This window comes from Dendrobates tinctorius, unplaced genomic scaffold (genome assembly GCF_039654945.1).
Source record: "Dendrobates tinctorius isolate UK_male_01 unplaced genomic scaffold, ASM3965494v1 ptg000046l, whole genome shotgun sequence".
Lineage (NCBI taxonomy): Eukaryota > Metazoa > Chordata > Amphibia > Anura > Dendrobatidae > Dendrobates > Dendrobates tinctorius.
In genome coordinates this window covers 26,661,441-26,682,273 of record NW_027361714.1, presented here as the reverse complement: position 1 = coordinate 26,682,273, position 20,833 = coordinate 26,661,441, and the positions used below count along the sequence as shown (strand labels likewise).

Below are 20,833 nucleotides of genomic sequence, written 5' to 3'. Positions count from 1 at the left end.
TATGTTAGAGCCCATGTATTAATTGCTTACATATAAAGAAATTGCTAGCATGTGATGTTGGAATTGTTATTGAATTATGTATGCTTTGCAATAATGTTTTGCATTTTTTGGTATATTTTTGACTTTATTTCCTCCTTATCATATGTTGATTTATGAGTCGCCATTTACATGGGTATATGGTAATTTATTACTGGTAACTTTTTACAGAAATAATTCTGACTATGTTGCCCCACTCTACTACAACTAGAACATAGGCTACAACAAATAAGTGTGTCCAGTTCAACATGAAAAATTTGGCGAAAGGTCCTCTTTAAATTCTTTTAAAAATAAACATCTTTGCAATTTACTTACGTTATTTAAAAATCCCTCTGTTCTTGAGAATGGAGAATCTTTTTAATATCAACTACTCATTGCTTAGGTTACCAGCCACCACTGTCGTCAGCAGTGAACATTCTCCTAGGACCACATCACTTACAAGTGTGGCGCCCCTGAGGCTTCAGTCGCCACAGAGGTATTGCACCTCCTCCTGAGGTGTGGTGCCCCACCATCCATGTAAGGTGGAAACTCCTAACCACGCTCCAACATCTGCACCCCTCACCACAAAGTAGTGTAGCAAAGCCACATTGCGGCTCCTTGCTTAGAGAGTAGCAGAGCACCTTTGGTGGTTCCCTGCTTGGAACACGAAATGTGCTGGGAGGCGGGTGGAGTTTAGAATACATAAAGAGCGGGAAGGCTCAGTCAGGCAATCAGTCAGTGAGTGGGAGAGAGAGAGTCACTCGGAGAGGAGTGAGGATCCCTGGAAGAGGGATGAAGGAAGGAGTGCTGCAGCTGCCTCAATGATCTGAGCCAGCTGGCACAGGAAAGGAAAGAAGGAGAAAGACATTGGACTGAAACCTGACCTTCTATGAGAGAGGGATTAGTATGGAACGAATGAGTAAAAGGGAACACAGAGGACGTGGGTTAGAGGAAGAACCCTGCCTAGAAGTTCTAAGCGCAAGGCTGGGGCCCGGTCCCCGAGGTTGTATGGATACTGAAGGTCCTGCAGCAGACACCGGTGGAGTAGTGGGCTGTAAATGCACTATTCCCATCTAAGACTTGGGGGCACAACAGCAACTTGGATAGTGAGCCGGGACTCAGGAGTAAGGAGTCCCCGAAGCAGGCTACAGCTGTCTGCCGTAAAAGTAGAGTTCTTGGGAACATCTGTCAGGAGGCACTCCAGTGTAACTCAGTACTAGGAGTACTTCACTTAAAGGCACTATAGAAGAGACGTTCAGAAAGGTACATGTTGGCGGAGTGTTGGAAGGGAGCATCCTATCTTGCCTGGAGGTTGACTGAGCCCAGGACCCGGAGGACACAGCACAGCGGCAGGCATCTGTGTGAACTGCAGACTGTGAGTAAAGCTTTGGAACTACATGCCCTGGTGCCCTCCACTTATTCCCGCATCACTACACCCCGCACTACTACATCTGGGCACCGGCCTCTACACCGCTGGTGCCTCTCCTCCATTGCTGCATCTACACTGCCCTGGGACTACAGCCCCACCTGTGGGGAGTTTCACCATCTTGGCTGCAACCCACCACCAGTCCCAGAGGATCTGCATGCAGCGTCAGCCTAACACCTCACTTGCCAAACACCACAGGTGGCGTCACGAACTATTCATAAACTTTATTTCATTGTTCATTCATCCCCTTTTTGCCATGGAGCCCTAGGGCCATGGACCGGGTCACAGCTTCCGTGACAACTCCAATTGAGATCAATGGGCCCGGTACGAGTACCCCACTAGGCCCTGGTGGGGCGCTCCACAAGCTCTTTCCAACAGATATCATAAGTGCTAAACTGAAGTTAGGAGGATCGCTTAGTACAGCCAGGTTCAGTTCCTCTGTGCTCCTTTGCAGCGTAAGACCCAAAGCTGCCCCTGCTTACAGATTTGTAGATTACACAATTTGGGCCAGAAGTGCAACAATGCCACTGGACTAAACTGTCAATCATTCAGGAGCATCCTCCCCCCTTCAGTAAGCATGGAGTTGAGAGGCAGGGCAACTGTGTTCTTCTAAAAATCAATCATCATGAGATAACACCGTTAAACTGTGTTCCTCTTCACAGCTTTTACACATAAGTCTATCCCCTGTATAGTAACTGGGTAATGATGGTGACCTTTATAGTACAGAATGCCTTAATATCTTTCTTTTTGGCTTCACATTTTTCAAACTCTTTTAGGAATCTTGATAAGTTGAAGAATCTTACCTTTCTGAGCATTTCTTTTTCTGCACTATGCATTTCCTTGTCTCTGATGTTTGCGGGCATGGGGTACCATGTGCAGACTGGTGTTGCAGTATTTCACGAGTCCTGGTTTCATTGCCACGTTTGAAACCACAGGTCTTTCCCCTCTTTGTACATGTGCCCCACGGACTCCATTCACTGACTGAACAATGAACTGTAGGAACAAAACATGGAGGAAATATCAGACTAATGATACCAGTGACATACATGATGGTGGTAGATACATTTTACGAACGTTATTTATCCTAGTGTTTACAGTGAAACAAGATAAATTTCTAGATACTGATTATCTTTAGAATTATTTAGTATGCTTTTCTGTGTGCCACCTAATAACATCTATTTTAGACTGACAATAAACCTGATTATTTTGCTAGAATAAATCATCTAAATTGAAGCTTTGTGAACATTTGCATTGGGAGTCTGTTCTAGAACTAGGAACTTTCACTTTTTTTGGCATAATGGCATATACATTGTATTCTGTATTCTATATTCTATGGCACATACAGTGCTATTCTTCCCTTCAAAACACTGGAAGCTACAACATCACCAGCCAGGCTCCATAAAAATTCAGTGAGGACTGTTGTTGTGCATCAGTGCAATGTATGATGAGTTCAGCACTGCAATGAGGAATTGGCTATAAACTGAAACCATCTTGCAGATGTGAACAAAGACGAAAGACATTATTACAATACCTTGAAGGTATGTGCACACGTTCAGTATTTGCATTCAGAAATTTCTGCACCTATTGTTAGCTCTTGGCAGTAAAAATGCAGTGTACAATACGAGCGTTTTTTATAATTGATAATAGATATAGACATACAGACATTTAGGCAGACCAACAGACATATAGACATAATTGCAGACATATTATAAAATTGCATCTGTGGAGATTATTGGACAGCTTTTTATGATTAAATAAGAAAATAAATGAAAAAAAATGAATTACATGGGGTGACCCATTAATATTTGTAAGCAGCAAAGGTAAAGCAGACAGCTGAGGTCTATTATCATCAGGCTGGGAAGGTCCCTGGTTATTTGGCCTTTCTCAAAAATACCATCCCACAGCTACCCCAGAAGTTGCACATCACAAGAAATGTGCCAATTCTGGAGCTTTGCTTTACCTCTTCCCAATGCCCTAGTGCCGGATAATGGGGCTTGAGGTTGATCTCAGCTGTGAATTGTCCAAAAACACAGCTGACATTAAGCCATGGTGTTATTTTTGGAGAGGTGTCTATCAGACACCCCCATTACCAGCCCAGCAGAAAGAAACAAACACAAAAATACATTATACCATTCGCCCCCCCGCCCCTCTCCTTGGGAGCCAGCAGCTGACTTCGGCATCAATGTCATGTCGCTTGTCATCATTGCCATGGACCTCCAGTCATAGGCACACCAAGGTCAGTTGCTGGCCCCTGATTGGCCGGTGGCATATATTGCTGCGCAGGGAGCAGGCGAGATCGCTGGCCGCAATATATTTCAGCGGTATATGCGTCACACACATGCAGCTTAAGTAGTTGCTGGTGGTGGTGGCCCCCCTCCATCTCCAGACCCCAAGATCGGTTGTACTGGTGATATGTCCACCTTTGAAAATACACAAAATATTTTTTATAATTCCTCCAAAGCAGGGGCACTCTTAAGGGTGCAGAATGTGGTTCAAGCAATAGATCATAACAGACAATGCAATCAAATTATGAACAGAGGCTATGTTGTTAGAGGGAGAATACGCTACATTTCTGAACTAGTCATGAAGTTCTACTGAAAATGAGCCAAAACAGCCAAAGAAAATAAGCTTAGGCATAGAAACATTTCAAACCCTGGATTACATGACTAATTTACTTTACATGTGTGCTGAGTCAAAGGAAAATGCAGTGACCTATGTTCAAGCAGAGTATGCATACATTCATCAAATCAAATGATTCAGTGCAGATTGCAAGTGCTACCTGCAAACAAATAATTTCCTGCTTCAGACAGAATCAAGTGCACGTAAGATATTTAGTGTCAATACCGTAAGCAGCCTCATCGGCAAGAGAAGTAAAAACCTGAAGCGGAAAACGTTCTCCACGTTCAGCCATGATTACATTGATCTTTTGGGCTCAAACACTCAGTGCTATAGAGATATAGATATATATGTATGTACTGTATGTCTACATCTACCCATAATAAAGCTGCTCTCAATGTGCATCAAGTCACTTCTTAACCTATGTATGACTTCCACTCTTGCATGGATGATTCTGGCATGCTCAATAAGATGCCACATATCTGAAGTTGTTCTTCCATCTAATATATATGGGACACCTCATGCTAAGGAGCTGCAAAACCTTAGTGCAGAGGAGTCAGCCATATAAATGAGACATCATAATGTCCTTTAAAAATACTACTACAGGAACAGAAAAATGACTTATAGAAAATAACTTTCTGCTAACAAAATCTGAATGGTTCACGTGGTGGGAGTTCTATAGCAAATTGCCAAGTTTATACATCCTTACAAAAACATAATTTACATAAACTCTGTAGCGTTTTGCTCAACATCTTTACCATCTTAATCAAGGCGCAGTCAGTCTGAAGATTCATATTTCCGAACTTTTCTTCATGATCTAACTGATTTGTAAACTCCCTCCCCTTTATTTTTCCAGCTTGAAAACCCAAACTGTGTGGTAAACCAGAAATGCTGACTCTATTTTATTAAAGGCAGATAGATTTAGTAGAAATAGTAGATACTACCTACCAATAGTACTGCATTCCATGCTGTGGTTATTGTTCTCAAACCCATCTGGACATGTGTCAAGACATTTCCCACTGTGCAAGTAAAATCCACCTTTACATTTTGTGCAGAAGCTTTTGTGGAAGCATGTTTCACAGTCAGATTTACATCCTGAAAGCACAGAAAAGACCTGTCAGTCAATATGGAGAGCTTCAAGCTAAGAAACAATCATTCATACTCGTAAGACAAATATACCATTAAGACCCCAATTAGATATGTCTTCCAAACTCTCTGAGATTGGTTGACAATGTGTTGTGTACAAGGCCTTACAATAAAGACCCTTTTTTATGCAGGCAAATAAGCCACTGTCAGATGAGTCTGGCAGTGGTTTTAGCCTTTGTTCCCAAAGAGAACACATTATGTAATCTTTTTGGTATTGTAGTTATCTGCTGGTGCTTTAGAGTTGCGATTTGGGGTTTTTTCAACATAAAACACTTATATACATTTGTGACTATAGTAATAACACTTTTTATGAGTTTAAATGGAACCCAACAGGTGATACATGCTGTGCAAACCCTGGGCAGCGTGTATCAGCCAATGACTGTACAATCACAGACATGTATTTTTGTCTCCGAAAAGGTCCCATTACATTTAGCGATGCACCAGCGATCCCGACAACGATACGATCCGGTCAGGATTGCTGGTGCATTGCCAAATGGTCACTAGTGAGATGCCAAACAGGCAGATCTCACCAGCGACGCAGCGATGCTCGGCGGCTGTTACTTACCTGTCAGACAGCAGCGATGATGACGTCTTCCGCCTGATTCCATGCATCGCTCATCGGCGCCAGCGGGACTCCAGCGAGAAGAACACTGCCCAGGACGTTCGAGCTCGATCAGCGATATCCAGCAGGGGGGCCGGTCGGAGGTAAGTGTCACATGTAGCGAGATTGCTAGCGATATCGCTGTTGCGTCCAAAATCGGTGACACTTTAGCGATATCTCTATGTGTAAAAGGCCCTAAACGCTATGGCATTTCTGAGAAAAGCATACTTGTAATAGCTGCTGGGGACTGAGCCACACTGTGCACTAGTCGTGCAGTAGCATCCCTGGCTGCTTCTCCCCACACACTAATAGTGACTGACAAGTCTCTGCCTGCATTCATGCAGCATTTCAGAGTCAAACATAGCTGGCTGTGATCGTACAGCCAGTGGCTGATATATGCTGCTCATTCTTTGGGAAGCATGCATCACCTGTCAGATTCCCTTTAAAAGGAGTTGTGTTTGAATAGAAAAAAAAAATAAAACAAATGTAATTAAAATAAAAAATACACTTTTAACTAGCAAACTATAATCCTAACTATGTAGGTACCGTAATCACTAGAGAATTAAAATAACCTTGTTACACTGAAACCTTTCCTAAAATGTTAAGACTGTTGCCCATTATTGTTTGCAGTAGGATGCTCTACTGTCAAGACCTTGAGATACCTATCTCATGAACTGTCATTCAGAAAGACAGGGTGGATTGCAGTGTAAATGGCCTCCTCTTACCTCAGCATCCCTGGTACCTCTAGTATTAGATGAGGACAGTGGAAGCTTCCTCCTTTTATGTCAGTACCTCTAGTATCTCCAGTATTAGATCAGAAATATAGGGTAGACATCAGTGTGAGGAGCCTCTTCTTACCTCCACACCTCTGGTATCTCAAGTATTAGATTAGAAGTACAGGGTGGACAGCAGTATGAGCAGCCTCTTCTTACCTCCACACCTCTGGTATCTCCAGTATTAGGATGAAATCAGCTATAGTGATTTGTTAAAACCACTACTTTTTAACCCTCATGGTACTTTGGGGAGTATAGCTAAGAGAGTCCTTTTTCATTCAAACACATGGGTGGGCATCCCATAGTAGCGCTTACTTGGGGACTGTCCTTGTGAGGATGGAAGCATTGCAAGGGCATGACAGGAAAGAATAGAAAAATCTCCTTCCCTCCCAAATAAAGTCAATGGATCATATATCCTGCTCCTGTCCATGATGAATCTGCTGTGGGAAAACGTCTATTGATTAGACCAAACCAATTTTTTAATTGAGCACTGGTATGCACGAGCACTTTATTGTTATGGTTTTTGTGTCACTGTTTCTATTTGTCTGAAGATAATTTTAATATCAGCAAATAAAGGTTATCTCCAGTGTGAGATCAGAAGTATAGAGTGAACAGCAGTGTGAGCAGCCTCTTCTTACCTCAGCACCTCTGGCATCTCCAGTATTAGATCAGAAAAACAGGGTACACAACTGCTGTCCTCACTAAATACTGGAAAGATAAAGGGTGCTGAGGTAAGAAATGTGAGCTTCTTCCTTTTACCTCAGTCAGCACCACTAGCATCTTTAGTACTAGGATAGAATATCTAGAAGCACATATATTTACACATAAAGAGACTTAGGAGCAGCTTTTACTGCACATGCTTAGTCACCTGTCCTAATACCATGCTAAGACATGTCTGTCCTATTAACAAGACATCAGGCATATTATTTTTTAGTGATTAGCTACCTAGGAAAAACTATTGTGATTTGCTAGTTAAAATTTATTTGTAATGACTCTTCATTTTTTGTGCTCCGATGTCTGTTCTTTTCATTTTTGTGAAAAAAGAAATGACACGAAAAAGGAAATTACACATATATTGTATGTAGTTTTGTGAAACTTGGTCACCAGCTTTAAAGGGGTTTTCTATTTTTTAATAGCTAATGGATTTTAGTAATGCATAGACTATTTTTGTGGTTGTGTCTTTTTTTTCGCTACTCATAAAGCACACTGGATCATCAGTGTTGCCCGATGTCCTGCAATGACTGCGCTGCCATTATTATGAAGGTGCATGTAACTAGACATGTCACTCAACCTCCTCCATGGTGTCTGTAGGTATTTGTGCTCAGTGTGTTACTATAAAGGAAGTTGAATGACATGGAAGGTCATATACACCTCCATCTGACATATGGTAGTCCCGTCCTAAGGAGGTTGAAGACTGGCTAAGTGAAGTGGAAGTTCTTCACAGTAATATGTTAATTTTTTGTGCTCTGGTTTCGAAGTTGCAGATATGCATTTTTTTAAAACCATTTCTCACCATACACTTTAAAGTTGCTGACCCTGTTAATTAAATAGAATCTATATATATATAAACGCCTTATCATGTCTGTCTGTAACCGAAATCCTGCTGCGCTGATTGGACACGGCCGCCAGGCCCCTGCCAGGCCGCAACCAATCAGCAACAGGCGCAGTACGCAGGCGCAGTCCGCAATTAGCACGACGCACGCCACTACTACCGTCACTACTACAGTCTCTTTCTCTGGTCTTTCTCGTGCCAGCAGCCCAGATCACTGGGACCTGCTGCAGCACGTCCCTCAGACACCCATCTTCTCTCTTCTCTCTCCTCTAACCAACTAACTACTAACTCACTCTTCCCACTCTTTTATATCTAACTCCACCCGCCTCCCCAGCACCTCTCGTGTTACGAAGCCAGGGACCACAAAAGGCACCCTATGACCTTTCCAGCATAAGGCATGGATGGGTCCCTGCTGAACTATCCTGTGTGTGGGGTGCAGGTGTTGGAATGCGGAAAGGAGTTCCCAGCCTACCTGGATGGTGGGGCACCACACCTTAGGAGAAGGTGCAGTATGTCTGTGATGACTGAAGCCTCAGGGGCGCCACATAAGTATATCACATTTTTTATTTTAGTCTGCCTCTGGCCATATTCTAGAGTACCCGATGCTTTAGAATCGGGCCAGCAGCTAGTGGGAAATAATTAGCCGCACACTGCTGCTTTTGCATTTGGTTTATTTCATTCTGTTCACAAAGTAGCTAATAGCAGAGTAAAGTTATAGTACATATTATATGTGCAATTGTGGACAACATTGAAATATTTGCATTTGACTTACTTTTGCACTCGCTAATTCCTGGAGAACGTATCCCATAGTAACCAGTTGGACATGAGGGAAGACAAACACCAACTTGCTTCATACCATTTCTTACAAGAGCGAAAAACAGTCTTGGTTTACATGTCATGCAGCCATTGTAATCCGAGCATGTGGCACATCCACCTTGGCAATTCTGGCTGATATTAGGATGCACTGAAAGACATAGAAGATATGAAAAAAAAATACTTTTAGTAACCTTTTACTTAAAAAAAAAAATAATTTTGCACAATTAAAACGAAAAATTTAATTCTAAAAAAAAATATATATTTGACCATTATAAATGTATTTTTATGGATCTGCGTAGAGTCACCCATAGCAATATATGGGCCTCTTGTGCTTTCCATCTAGTAGATAGCTTAATCTTAATTATTCATATAGTAGGTGTTCCATTGTTTACCATACCCTGGGTGCCAAACCACCTGCATGATGCCACACTAAATGTCTATGGTACTGCATAGGTACTCAGTGCAGAGTCATACAGGTCTGGTCATGCAGACAAAAGGCTAACTTGGTGTTCTATAAGCTATCCTGGGCGTAACCATACAATAAAATAAATAATTGGAGTCTGTGTTATCATATTTTCACTGTAACGAACATACATTTAAGTTTTGACAGAAAGCAGAGTTTGTGAAACTGTGCATCTAGTGCCAGATTACAATGCATTGTCGCCAGTGATAAGATATTACAGAAATGCAATGAAACAATTACAAATATAATTATAAACTGTCCATCTTTCTTATTTCTATATCTCTATATCTCTCGGGGGGTCCTGAAGCTATCGTGAAACGCGCGTAGGGGTACACGCTTGCCAATGGACACTAGCACGGGTAATGGCTAAAATCCCTCTCCACTCCCCTTTACCTTTTCGGTACTAGATATGGCCACACTTCTGCAGGATACATTAAGGGCTATTCCTAAATTGTATGTATGGGGACACTGAGTAAGAGAGAGGGTTTGGATCCCACGAGACTCCTCCCATGTGTTGGGGTTACTAAGTGACTGTCATTTTGGAGACACAAAAATATTTTTGGATTCATATGTGGGGCCCTTAGGGCAATTTTAGTCTTACTCCGATGCTGGGTGCCCAGGTTTTGGCAGCACGCTGTATTCCAACTTTGGTGAATTCTGACCTGTGTCTTATGTCTGTGTCTCAGTTTGCAATACTGTGTGAAGATGTCTTTTTAACACTTTTTTGTACCAATAAAGCAAGATTTATACCTAGTTCTTGTTATATTTATGGATTTTTTGCTCCATTTTTTCTTGTGTGTTCCAGTTATTTGGGAGCTCCATACGGAATTATTCCCCATTTATATCCTGGGATCACACCAGGATTTATTGCCATAGAGAATATGTATTCTGTACTTGGGATCAAGTTATTTTTCGCCATGCTTGACTGTAGGCAAAACACACTTGTCTTTGTACTCCTCACATGGTGGATGCCACGCTTGACACCATCTGAACCAAATAAGTTTATCTTGGTCTCATCAAACCACAAAATATGAGTCCAGTAATCCATGTTCTTAGTCTGCTTGTCTTCAGCAAAGTGTTTGCATTCTGTCTTGTATATAATCTTTACTATAGAAGAGGCTTCCTTCTGGGACGACAGCCATACAGGTCAATTTGATGCAGTGTGTGGTGTATAGTCTGAGCAATGTCAGGCTCACCCCCACCCCTTTAACCTCTGCAGCATTGCTGTCAGCACTCATATGTCTATTCTGAAAAGACAACCTCTGGATATGACACTGAACACGTGCACTCAACTTCTTTGGTCGATCTTGGCGAGGCCTGCTCTGAGTGGGATCTATCTTGTTAAACCACTGTATCGTCTTGGCCACCGTTTTGCAGCTCAGTTTCAGGGAGCAAACATCTTATATCCCAGGCCATATTTATGTAGAGTAACAATTATTTTTTTCAGATCCTCAAAGAGTTCTTTGCCATGAGGTGCCATGTTGAACTTCCAGTGACCAGTATGAGAGAGTGTGAGAGCAATAATACCAAATTTACCACACCTACTCCCCATTCACACTTGAGACTTTGTAATACTAATGAGTCACATGACAGAGGAAAGAAAATGGCTAATTGGGTACAATTTGACCATGTTCACTTAGGGGTGTACTCACTTTTGTTAGTGGTTTAGAGATTAATGTATGTGTATTGGGTTATTTAGAGGGCATACCAAAATTACACTGTTATACAAACAGTTCACTGACTACTTTACATTGTGTCAAAGTGTAATTTCTTCTGTTTTGTCCCACGAAAAGATATAATAAAATATTTACAAAGATGTGAGTGGTGTACTCACTTTTGTGATATATTTTCAGACCTCTCTTCTCTTCCACTTCTATCAGTTTAGCAATATGGACATTCACAATGGGAATTTTTGAACTCTTAACTCGGCGTCAACATAATTATAACAGAGAAAGTGAGCCAAGTATCCTAATTATTTATGCTCATTAGTATCTTTATAATATTTTTAATATGTCTATAATTATGAAATATGTTAGTTTATTCACAAGCTGTATTTTACATTGTTAAACTGTGTTCATGTATTTTGACTATTATGCTAATGATGTATAATCATGTTTGTGATTCAATCACTTTTAAATATAAGTATGTGGAACGTTTGTGCAGCAGCTGCATTTAAAGAGATCTGGATACACATGATGAGAGCATTATACTGCCTCTGTACAAATCCCTGGTTAGACCGCACATGGAGTACTGTGTACAGTTTTGGGCACCTGTACTCAGGAAGGACATAATGGAACTAGAGCGAGTAAAAAGGCAACAAAATTAATAAAGGGGATGGGGAACTACAATACCCAGAGAGATTAGCAAAATTAGGATTATTTAGTCTAGAAAAAAGACAACTGAGGGGCGATCTAATAACCATATATAAGTATAAAGGGGAAAATACAAATATCTCTCCAAGAATCTGTTTATACCAAGGAAGGTGATGGTCACAAGAGGGCATTCTCTGCCTCTGGAAGAGAGAAGGTTTTTTTTTTCCATCAACATAGAAGAGGATTCTTTACTGTTAGGGCAGTGAGAATCTGAAATTCCTTGCCTGAGGAGGTGGTGATGGCAAACTCAGTCGAGGGGCTCGAGAGGCCTAGATGTCATCCTGGAGTGTAACAATATTGTATCTAAGGGTGTGTGCACACGCTGCGGATTCTGCTGCGGTTCCGCAGAAGTTTTTGCTGCGGTGTACAGTACCTTTATAGCCTACGGCAAATGAAAACCGCAGTGCAGACGGTGCGGATTTTTCTGCGCGGTTTTGCTGCGGTTTTCAATCCACAGAAAGAATTGACATGTCAATTCTTTCTGCGGATTCCGCTGCGGTTTGCCATCTCCTCAATTGAGGAGATAAAAAACTGCAGGGCAGAACCGCAGAGCAATCCGCAGGTAAAACCATAGGTCTTTTGACCTGCAGATTTACCTGCGGATTTTACAAAATCCGCGCTGCCAAATCCGCACCACAATCCGCAGCGTTTGCACATACCCTTACAGTGATTAGGTTCTTTAGAAGGATGTAGATCTGGGGATTTATTCTGATAGAATATAAGCTGAACTGGATGGACAAATGTCTTTTTTCAGCCTTGCTGACTATGTTACTATGTTACTATTGTGCTGCTAGAGAAAGGATCACACTATGAACCAATAAAGTCCAATAAGTTTGCACTTTATTTTATGGATTGCTACCTCCATTTGTTTATCTAATTCAATCTATCCCGTATCTATCTTTCCAACTAATATATATTTATCTCCAAAATCCAAATATATAGAGGAATGTGATCTACTAAGGAATGTAAACCACTAACAAGTTCACATTCAGCAGAGAAAGCTTGTGGTTACAAGCAAATTGCAATGGGGTATTTCCAAAAAACTTTGTCTATGCCTCATTAGAGTGAAAAAGAAAACTGTGATAAAATTGTCACTGTGCATCATTCACATTCCCAACATATACCATGCAGAATTGATTGATGACACCAAAAAGATAACAGTTTGTAAAAGGATTGCTTGAGAATTTAGCGTTATCACATACTGAAAGTTAGTGAAAAAAGGTGACAGCTTATGTAATCTAAAGTGCATTTATCAAGGGGAAAAAAGGAACATTACTTATAGTTAGTGGAAATGATTTATAAGTCTTTTATAGCTTTATTTCTCAAATTCTATCTTACTTTCTGATCACTAAGAATACTATATGAAGTCACAATATACTGAACATGTGTATATTAAATCTGGGTTACGTACTTGTGGCACCCCTGAGGCTCAGTCGCCATAGAGGTACTGCACCTTCTCCTAAGGTGTAGTGCCCCACCATCCAGGTAAGGTGTGAACTCCTGTCCACCCTCCAACACTCGCACCCTACACAGCAGGGTAGTTCTGCACAACCACATTGTGGCTCAGTGCTTAGAGAGTAGCGGAGCACCTTTGGTGGTTCCCTGCTTGGAACACTGGATGTGCTGGGAGGAGGGTGGAGTTTAGATATATAAAAGAGTGGGAAAGTGTAGGATTAGAGGTTCAGTCTAGCAGAAGGTCAGGCGGGTAAGAAGTCACTCAGACAGGAGTGAGGATCCCTGGAAGAAGGGATGGAGGAAGGAGTGCTGCAGCTGCCACAGTGATCTGAGCCAGCTGGCATGGGAAGGGGAAAAGAAGGAGAAAGACATAGAACTGCAATCTAAGCTTTCATAAGAGAGAGAGAAAGATCAGTACGGAACGAAGGAGTAAGGAGAACAGAGAGGACGTGGGTTGGAAGAGGAACCCTGCCTATAGGTTCTCAGTGCAAGGCCGGGGCCCAGTCCCCGAGGTTGTATGGACACTTATGGTTCTGCAGCAGACACCGGTGGAGTAGTAGGCTGTAAATGTACTACTCCCATATAAGACTTGGGGCACAACAGCAACACGGATAGAGAGCCGGGACTCAGGAGTAGAGAGTCCCCGAAGCAGGCTACAGCTGTCTGCCATACGAGTAGAGTTCTTGGGAACATCTGACAGGAGGAACTCCAGAGTACCACGGTACTGGAGCTCTTCACACTTTAAGGCACAATAGAGGAGTCGTTCAGGAAAGGTACATGTTGGCGGAGTGTTGGAGAGGAGATTTCCATCTGACCTGGAGGTTGGCTGAGTCTCTGACCTGGAGGACACGGCCCGGAGGCAGGCACCCTTGTGTACCGCAGACTGTGAGTAAAGCTTTGGAACTGCAAGCTTCGGTGTCCTCCATTCATTCTTGCGCCAAGCCGCTCAGCACCGCTACATCTGGGTACCATCTTTTACACTGCCTGCGCCTTTCCATAACCATCACCATTACACTGCCCTGGGACATTCTCCCTGCCTGTGGAGGGCTATACCATCACTGCTGCACCATACCATCTGTCCCAGAGGATCTGTCTGCAGCGTCGGCTTAACACCTCCCTTGCCGAGCACCACAGATGGCGCCACAAACTATTCTATTCCATTAACTACATTTCTCCCATTACTTGGGCGCCCAGGGCCATGGACCGGGTCACCGCTGCTGTGACACATTCCCCCTGGCACCGGCCCGGTACCAAATACCCCACGGCCCTGGGAGGGCGACCCCTACTGTTACTGAATCCCTTCTTTTTATTTTTTGCTTGATGAGCCATAGTTCAATTTTCCAGTGCACACAACCATATGTGGCTCGTCTTTTGTGGCACGACTTGTATTTTTACATTTTTTTTAGTATATTTTTGGGAGTACTTAATAATTTTTCAAATGTGTGTTTTTTTTTCATTAGTAAGGAACCAGAGAAAAAGGCAAAAATTTGACTTTGTTTTTTTATCGTCTACCATGCAATATAACAAAAATGTTGAGTTTTAGTTTAACGTGTGTGTGTAAAATATACATATATTTGGCTTTTGTAATCTATTGTATCAGATTTAATTGATGCCTTTGAAGAAATATGCATTGTGGTTCTTCTTTAATCACCATTTGAAAATTTCTGCTTATTAGATTTTGGTGCACAGGGGCCAGACTGTACACTGGGTTTTCTCCTCCACAGACCGGAGGCAGGTGGAACTGCCGGGAAATCACAGCCAGGGAGGAGTAGACCCAGTGTACAGTTCGGCCCTTGTACACAGAAATTTAATTAGTAGAAAACTTCACAACAACACAAAAAGCACAACAACAAAGCAAATTTCTTCACCAAAGGAATCAATTTAATTAGTGTTATAGCACCATACCATGTCACGGCTTTACTATATATTACATAATCGTGCTGACAGGTTCTCATTAAAATCGGTAAATTTCAGTATATTTTGTACCAGTTGTCATAGTACAGTATGTCCAAAATTCCCATTCTGTTATATTAGGACTATGCAGTAATGGAAAATTGGTGTGCACAGAGCAATTCCACTTTAGCTCCTCATATTGATGCACACCAGGCACAGCCGTGCTGTGTGCTCAGACAGCCAGGCCCCATGACACGTTCATCTTGTGATGGTGCTTCCACCCTACCTCCCATGCCGCCCTACCACCATAAACCTTCCATTAGCTCTCCTATTTCCATAATAGCGGGTCATGTGGTGCACGACTCGATATCACATGACTCCTGCTTTTCCTGCTCTCACACTCTGTTCTCAACTGGATCCACCCACAGGATGCATGGAACTCACAGAGCCGCCTTCACCCCACCTCCACTACACCTTCATGCCACCCTACATAACACTATCTATGAACAGCATGTGAAACAGCCATCACCATGTACCCACCCACATATGGTCATGTGCCCCTGTGCTTCCTGCCAGATAAGTGGCCGGCGATCCACACCTAAAGGCACGCACACCAGAGAAGCACTTATACAGACATTGTAGCTAGGGTAAGTTACTATGGGACAGCATCGTCCACCATACAGACGCCCAATAGCTTCTTATTCCCTGTTTTATCTCTCAGGATATACTCATACACTCATCCCTTCTGGGATTTTCAGCATCGCATCCACTAACTCTCTATATCCGGGTGTGTTCAATTTCCCCGTAACCTTCCTCCACCATACCTATTGCTTCCTCTTTTTTCCCTCACATTTTCTCCCTGTTTTTGTTTTCCTCGCCTCCATTCCCTCAATACTAGGGGTCCCTGCAATGACTTGTTCCATTATAATCAGCGCAATTGCCTTTTTGTGTAAAAAAAAGCCAAACTATTTTATACCAGTATTGTGATCAATGGACAATAGAGAAAAAATATATACAGTACGTCTACCTGAATTCTCATTTTTTTCACAACTTTGTGATTCATACAATGCGATATTTGCTGTTATCCTCATGTATGTTTCTAAAATCCCTTTCTGGGTGTTTTCAAATTTGTATATATTGTAATTTTGTAATATTTTGTCTATATACACACATGGTCAAAATTGTTGGTACCCCTCATTTAATTACAGAAAAACCCACAATGGTCACAGAAATAACTTCAACCTGACAAAAGTGAATAAATAAAAAAAATCTATGAAAATGAACAAATGAAAGTCAGACATTGCTTTTCCACCATGCTTCCACAGAATTTAAAAAAAAATAAAACTCATGAAATAGGCCTGGACAGAAATAATGGTACCCCTGAAAATAATGTAACAAAAGGGAAATGTTAAATCAAGGTGTGTCCACTAATTAGCATCACACGTGTCTACAATCTTGGAATCAGTGAGTGGGCCTGTATATATGACTACAGATACTCAATGTGCTCTTTGGAGACATGGTGTGTATCACACTCAGCATGGACCAGAGGAAGCAAAGGAAAGAGTTGTCTCAGGAGATAAGAAAGAAAATTATAGACAAACATGCTAAAGGTAAAAGTTATATGACCATCTCCAAGCTGCTTGATGTTCCTGTGACTACAGTTGCAAATATTATTCAGAAATTTAAGATCCATGGGACTGTTGCCAACCTCCCTGGATGTGGCCACAGGAGGAAAATTGATGATAAATCAAAGAGACTGATAATAAACAAGAGTAACAAAAGAGCCCAGAAAATCTTCTAAACAGATTAAAGGTGAACCTCGAACTCAAGGAACATCAGTGTCAGATTGCACCATCCGTCATTGTATGAGCCAAAGTAGACTTCATGGGAGACGACCAAGGAGGACACCATTGTTGAAAAAAATCATAAAAAGGCCAGACTGGAATTTGCCAAACTACATGTTGACAAGCCACAAAGCTTCTGGGAGAATGTCCTATGGACAGATGTGACAAAAATGGAACTTTTTGGCAAAGCACATCAGCTCTATGTTCTCAGACAGAAAATTGAAGCATATCAAGAAAAGAACATTGACCCTACTGTGAAACATGGAGGAGGCTCTGTTATGTTCTGGGGCTGCTTTGCTGCATTTGGCACAGGGTGTCTAAAATCTGTGCAGGGTACAAAGAAATCTCAAAACTATCAAGGGATTCTAGAGAGAAATGTGCTGTCCAGTGTCAGAAAGCTTGGTCTTAGTCGCAGCTCATGAGTCTTGCAACAGGATAATGACCCTAAACGCACAGCTAAAAACACCCAAGAATGGCTAAAGGTCCCTTTACATTTAGTGATGCACCAGCGATCCCGACCACGATATGACCCGGTTAGGATTGCTGGTGCATCGCTAAATGGTCACTAGTGAGCTGCCAAACAGGCAGATTACACTAGTGACGCAGCAATGCAGCAGTGGTCGTTACTTACCTTTCAGACGCGGCGACCATGACGTCCTCTGTCCGCGTCCATGCGTCACTCGTCGGCGCCAGCAGGAAGCGCCCGACGAGAAATGGACCTGCATGATCTCGCGCGATCAGCGACAGACAGCGGGGGAGCCAGTTGGAGGTAAGTATCACACATAGCGATATCGCTAGCAATATCGCTGTTGCGTCACAAAATCGGTGACGCTTTAGCGTATTGCTAGCGATATTGCTATGTGTAAAACCCCCTTAAGAGGAAAATATTGGACTATTCTGAAGTGGCCTTCTATGAGCCCTGACCCAAATCCTACTGAACATCTTTGGAAAGAGCTGAAACATGCCATCTGGAAAAGGCAACCTTCAAACACGAGACAACTGGAGCAATTTCCTCTTGAGGAGTGGGCCAAAGTACCTGTTGAGAGGTGCAGAAGTCTCATTGACAGTTACAGGAATCGTTTGATTGCAGTAATTGCCTCATAAGGTTGTGCAACAAAATATTAAGTTAAGGGTACCATCATTTCTGTCCAGGCCTATTTCATGAATTTTATTTTTTTAAATTTCTGTAGAAGCATTGTTGAAAAGCAATGTCTGACTTTCATTCCTTCGTTTTCATAGATTTTTTATTTATTATTACTTTTGTCAGATTCAAGTTATTTCTGTGACCATTGTGGGTTTTTCTGTCATTAAACGAGGGGTACTAACAATTTTGACCATGTGTGTATGTGGACTGATAGTCTGTTTATTGCCTTCTCCAGAGCGGCTATGTGAACAAGGCCGGGATCGGGTTGCAACGTTAGTTCGCTTTTTTCACTTGCACTTTATACTCATTTTTGTCTGCTATGTGCACTTGATATAAGCAAGAATTGAAAAAACTTATATTGAACTTTTGGAGTGGGCAGTGAAATTTCATCATTTGATATTAGGGCTATGGACATGTAGACAGATGTACGCATATTACACTTGCTCCTGTTTATGGTGCTGCAGTAGTTTGGTGCAGAGAATATGAAAGACATCCTGTTAGACTTATGAAGAATTATTTATGGAATAGTCACTTTTTGGTACACTTTGAAATATTTACCTTTCTTTTTAACAAATGAGATTCAATGAGAATGTTAGGTTAATCTCTTCCATTCAATTTACCATCTTGGGTATCCAAATGTACATAGAAGGCATATATTTATTTTACAAAGGATTAGTATCTATCAAGTTGATAGTATCAACTACGGAAGTTTGCGTAGCAAAGTTGTCATTTTCACATTGATATTCTAACTTTTGCTACGCTCATGGAACATATGTTATATTTTAATAGGGTGGAAAGACACCACTGACAAATTGAGTAAAGTACTGAAAAACTTCCAGCGTTCACCTCTGCACTATAGCGCCTCATGTCAGGTGTAGATTAAAAGAAAGGTAATGGAAGGGCCTCACAGAGAAATCACCACATGCTGAAGAATGTCCTCATGGATATAGTTTAGTAATAATTTAAAATGATGTACTGTGTTGCAATGACTAAAACACAGATGGTTTAGTAAATGTTTCGTACATTGCTACCAGAGCTATAATAGTTAATCCCTTCCAGCCACAGACTTTTTTTTTTTATTTTTTATTTTTTTTTTTAATTTCCTTCCAAGAGCCATAACTTTTTTTAAATTTATTTTTTGTCAACATAGCTGTATAAAGGCTTGTTTTTGTTGTAATTTTTAATGCTATTATTTAATTTCCCTTGTAATGCGAAAACCAGAAACAAATCTTTGTGGAGTTTTTCTGAAAGAGAACAGTAATTCCATTATTTGAGTTTTATTTTTAGAGCATTAACAGTGCAGTAAAAATTGCATTTGAACTTTAATCTGAAGGTTTGTACAGTTACGGCGGAACTAAATTTAAAGGTTTTTTTTGTTGTTGAAAAAATAAAAAAGCTATCGGTCTTAGGGTTCCGTTACACTAAACGACGCACCAGCGATCTCGACAACGATACGACCTGGTCAGGATCGCTGGTGCATCGCTACATGATCGCTGGTGAGCTCTCAAACAGGCAGACTCACCAGCGATCAGGACCAGCGAGGACGCTGGTAACCAGAGTAAATAGCGGGTAACTAAGCGCGCGCGTCCCTTAGTTACCCGCTGTGTACCCTGGATACCAGCGTGTTCACGCTGGGAGCTAGTATCCAAGGTAAACAGTGGGTAACTAAGCATGCGGCGCTTAGTTACCCGCTGTTTACCTTGAATACCAGCTTCCAGCGTGAGCACGCTGGTATCCAGGGTACACAGCGGGTAACTAAGGGACGCGCGCGCTTAGTTACCCGCTATTTACTTTGGATACCAGCTCCCGGCGTCTGCTTACAGCGCTGGGAGCTCGCTGATCGTTGGTCTCCTGCTGCCACACGCAGCGGTGTGTGCTGCCCAGCGGGAGACAAACGATCAAAATATGGCCTAGGACATTCCTGCACGATCAGCGATACCCGACAGGGGGGCCGGTCGCTGACGGTGACGCATCAGCGATCTCGTTAGTGATCTCGCTTAGTGTGAAGTACCCCTTAGAAAATGGCAATACAATTTCAGAAACAATGGAGTTGTTTTAGCAGGATGAAAGGTAGTCTGTATTGGTACCATTTGGGGATTTTTGATCATATTTTATTTGGAAGGCAAAGTGAATCATAACATCAATTCTGCTTTTTATATAAATGATGGATTTCACTGTGTTTTTTTTTTTTGAAGTTTAGAACATTATGGATGCTGTGATGCCAATGTTTGTTTTTTTATTTGTTTAGTTTTTTTTATATTTTAAATAGAAAAGGGAATGTGATGATTTAATTACTTAAATTTTGAGTTTTTTAATTATTATAATTATAATTATATATGGGTCAGCACGGTGGCTCAGTGGATAGCATTGCAGCACTGGAGTCCTGGGTTCGAATCCCACCAAGGACAACATCTGCAAGGAGTTTGTATGTTCTCCCCGTGTTTGCGTGGGTTTCCTCCGGGTACTCCGGTTTCCTCCCACATTCCAAAGACATACTGATAGGGAATTTACATTGTGACAGTGATGATAAATTCCTGATGATAATGTGTTCAAACTGTAAAGCGCTGTGAAATATGTTAGCGCTATATAAAAATAAAGATTATTATTATAAACTTTTTTTAACCTGACTACAACAGGCACAATTTAGTACCACTAGGTACTTAATTGCTTTAGCACAGGTACAATATACAGTATTGCAATACTTGTATATTGCATTG

The 20,833-nt window shown here is 41.7% G+C and overlaps 1 protein-coding gene across 1 annotated transcript in view; it reads right to left on the bottom strand.

Moving 5' to 3' along the window:
• Positions 1 to 20,833, bottom strand: part of RSPO3 (R-spondin 3) — a 130,889-nt gene that overhangs the window by 45,039 nt on the left and 65,017 nt on the right. The window contains exons 2-4 of the mRNA XM_073575768.1: positions 8,902 to 9,093; positions 5,006 to 5,152; positions 2,245 to 2,434 (exon numbers count right to left, since the gene is read on the bottom strand). Of these exons, the coding sequence (XP_073431869.1) occupies positions 2,245 to 2,434; positions 5,006 to 5,152; positions 8,902 to 9,093 (529 nt within the window). The remainder of the gene's footprint in view (positions 1 to 2,244; positions 2,435 to 5,005; positions 5,153 to 8,901; positions 9,094 to 20,833) is intronic.